The sequence below is a fragment of the Rhincodon typus genome, unplaced genomic scaffold, assembly GCF_021869965.1.
Source record: "Rhincodon typus isolate 14 unplaced genomic scaffold, sRhiTyp1.1 hic_rhity00016588, whole genome shotgun sequence".
In the NCBI taxonomy this organism is placed as follows: Eukaryota; Metazoa; Chordata; class Chondrichthyes; order Orectolobiformes; family Rhincodontidae; genus Rhincodon; species Rhincodon typus.
The window spans coordinates 1,458-5,062 of NW_025982226.1; the positions used below are offsets into that span (position 1 = coordinate 1,458).

At 42.8% G+C, this 3,605-nt stretch overlaps 1 protein-coding gene across 1 annotated transcript; it reads left to right on the plus strand.

Moving 5' to 3' along the window:
* Positions 1-404: 404 nt before the first annotated feature.
* On the plus strand, positions 405-3,473 carry LOC125482761 (mitogen-activated protein kinase kinase kinase 2-like). Its single transcript, XM_048594896.1, has 2 exons — positions 405-639; positions 1,874-3,473. The coding sequence occupies exons 1-2, from the start codon at positions 557-559 to the stop codon at positions 2,097-2,099; spliced, it is 309 nt and encodes a 102-aa protein (XP_048450853.1). The 5' UTR covers positions 405-556; the 3' UTR covers positions 2,100-3,473.
* The last annotated feature ends 132 nt before the right edge of the window (positions 3,474-3,605 follow it).

Sequence of the window (3,605 nt, forward strand, 5' to 3'; positions counted from 1 at the left end):
TAATTCTGGAGAATTTGAAACATGTTACATACAGGGCGAGCACTTATTGCATTGCTGTGGTGCATCAGCATACTTTGTGATTTTACATCATTTTACTATTAAATTACAGCAGTTGATGCTTTTTGCAGGATATGGGCATAAACCTATGATTGTTGTGGGCACTGTTAGGTGTTGGAAATTAGACTGAAATAGTGTACACAGTGTGGAGCTGGAGGAACACAGCAGGCCAGGCAGCATCAGAGGAGCAGGAAAGCTGATGTTTCAGGTCAGGACCCTTCTTCAGAAAAGAATTTTTTTCATTTTTTTCTGAAGAAGGGTCCCGACCCGAAATGTTAGCTTTTCCTGCTCCTCTGATGCTGCCTGGCCTGCTGTGTTCCTCTAGCTCCACACAGTGTTATCTCTGACTCTAGCATCGGTAGTTCTTACTATCTCAGACTGAAATGGTGTATTTTGTTTTAAAGGAGCAAACATTTTACGGGATTCCGCTGGTAATGTTAAATTGGGAGATTTTGGTGCCAGTAGAAGGTTGCAGACGATCTGTCTGTCAGGGACAGGCATGAAGTCGGTCACTGGCACACCGTACTGGATGAGCCCAGAAGTGATCAGTGGTGAAGGTTATGGCAGAAAAGCAGATATCTGGTAAGTTGATAAGACCGGAATTAAAGTTTTATGAATGAGACCAATCATACTTAACCTCAGAGTGGACATCTCTGCAGGAGTTCCTCAGGGTAGTGTCCTAGGCCCAACCATCTTCAGCTGCTTCATCAATGACCTTCCCTCCATCATAAGGTCAGAAGTGGGGACGTTTGCCAATGATTGCACAATGTTCAGCACCAATAGCAACTGCTCATGTACTGAAGCAGTCCATGTCCAAATGTAGCAAGACCTGGACAATATCCAGGTTTGGGCTGACAAATGGCAAGTAACATTCGCACCACACAAATGCCAGGCAGTTACTATCTCCAACAAGAAAGAATCTAATCATTGCTCTTTGACATTCAACGGCAATGACATCTGAGAATTTCCACCTACCAACATCTTGGGGTTACCATTGATCAGAAACTGAACTGGACTAGCCATATAAATACTATGGCTACAAGACCAGGGCAGAGGTTAGGAATACTGCGTGAGTAACTTACCACCTGACTCCACAGAGTCATTTTCCACAGGTCGCAAGACACAAGTCAAGTGTGATAGAATACTCCCTACTTGCATGAATGGGTGCAGCTTCAACAACACTTGAGAAGCTCAACACCATTAAGGACAAAGCAGCCCGCCTTATTGTACCACATCCACAACATTCAATCCCTCCACCACTGACTCTGAGTAGCAACAGTGTGTTGCTATCGTGTATCTTACACTTTGCATTTAACATGCGTGAAATTGCAGCCTCCATCAATCTGCCCGTACCTTTTGTTTAAATAGATCCTAAGATTCCTACAGCATTGAAAACATGATTTATGCAAATACTTACTTTTTATAGCAATGAAAATTTATAAGTAGGATTAATTGGTCTGTGCTTGATTGTGTCTCTGTTGATCTCTTTTTGATTATAGCCACCATATTAGCTTGTTTCTAATTTGACTGATACCTTCCTAGTGTCCAGCAAATCCGTTGAAAATAAATGTCCAAGCCTCAAACACCTCACCACTCCCCGCCACCATCATCACCCCCACCACCACCCCACTACAACAACTCTCCTCAGTAACTTGGGAGAGAAATACCAGCTCTCCGAACCTGGGCTTTTTAACCTAAGACTCCTTTTTCTGGGAATCATTGCTTTTCTTTACGTTTATTTGAGGTGTTTGGGATTTCTGTTCAGAGAACCAGCAGTATGAGTTTTGGCTTTGTTTTTGCCTCTTCACGTTTGCAGGAGTGTTGGTTGCACAGTTGTGGAGATGCTCACTGAAAAGCCCCCTTGGGCTGAGTTTGAAGCCATGGCAGCCATCTTCAAGATCGCCACTCAGCCGACGAATCCTCAGCTGCCATCTCATGTGTCAGACCACAGTCGGGACTTTTTGAAAAAGATATTTGTGGAGGCAAAGCAGAGGCCATCAGCAGAGGAACTGTTGCGCCACACTTTTGTGCACTATCACTAGCAACTAACCTCAACATCTGATGCATTTATTTTCTATCTGATTGCACTTTTTCAATGTATAATTTTGGTGATTCTAGGTGTTTCCTAGGTTGTAATTTATACTTAAATTTGTATTTATAATGAGACTTTTTTGCATTCTCATAAAGGGAATGATCAGAAGGTTTTTTACAGTGTATTCACACAGTACTCTGATGTTCTTCAAGGTAAAGCACTTTATTACATAACCCATTCCTGATTATTCATCGTCTGATGTAGTGTGACAGGTCCTACTCCCCATTAGAAATATGAATTTATTTGCCATTTGTAAGTAGCAGAGACTGAGCCTCTCTAAGTGTGTCGAACCTGCAGTATATTATAAAATAGACTGTTATGCAAATAATTTCAGCAATGGTAGCCTGATGCAGAATGTCTACCAGGGTGTTTTCATATAACCTAAAGCCAAGAAACCCAACAGGACTGCTCTTAGTATTCTATCACTGCATAGAACTTTGAATTCATAGGGCAAAGTTACAGTTGGGCTGTGTAACCCAGAGTAGCCATCAATTCTTCCTCCTTCAACTTCCACATAAGTCAGTATAGTCAGTGGTCCAGACTGACAAGGGGAATGTCACTGTTTTCAGAGTCTGGTCTCAAAAAGTACCTGGTGTTTCTCCCTCATTTCTCACACTTGGGACCTGCCCTAGAAACGTTTGTCAGTTTTCTTTTCTCTGCTGTTACTTAACAGTCTCTACGGCCATCTTTACACCTGCCGAATGTGTTATTGGCCTTCACTGTGAGGCCTATGTGTATGTTTGCTGTTGGATCCTTTTGAATGGGTACTTGGACAAAAATAGATATTTGTCTGAGTAGCACACATCAAGGTTGTCTGTGTCCAAGCAACGTGTCAATCTCTGCAGCACTGTCTTAGGCCAAAACGGGTGCCACTATATGGACCGTGATTTCACATGCAGCTCATGCTGATGCCCTCAGCTTGGACCTGCACTCCAGGACATTATACTCCCAGCCATGGCTCATAGGGTGGCCCAGAACTTCCAAGTACTTCACGTTTAAGGCATTATCCGAGCTTAATTAATCTCAGGAATAAACGGTGCTGAAACATTAGCCACCAAATTACACTTCCACTTTTTATAGGTATCATTTGATTAATGTTTACAGATCTTTCATATTGCTTTGTGGATGGAATCAAGGCCATTTTGAAATCTAGGTACTTCGTTTTGTTTTTTGGTAATGAATCAGTCCACCCCTTGGGAGAAAGTTCCTGATCCATGGCTGTTATAATACCCCTTCTGCCCAGGCTGCCTCTGTTATCTGAGATAGTAGGAACTGCAGATGCTGGAAAATCTGAGATAACAAGGTATAGAGCTGGATGAACACAGCAGGCCAAGCAGCATCATAGGAGCAGGAAGGCTGACGTTTCGGGCCTAGACCCTTCATCAGAAAACTTCATCAGACCCTTCATCTTTTTCTGATGAAGGGTTTAGGCCCAAAACGTCAGCCTTCCTGCTCC

Bases quoted from the DNA above. Each gene is read 5' to 3' on its own strand.
- LOC125482761 (XM_048594896.1), top strand. From the start codon at position 557: ATGAAGTCGGTCACTGGCACACCGTACTGGATGAGCCCAGAAGTGATC. The intron at 640-1,873 runs GTAAGTTGATAA...TCACGTTTGCAG, and splicing joins GGCAGAAAAGCAGATATCTG to GAGTGTTGGTTGCACAGTTG.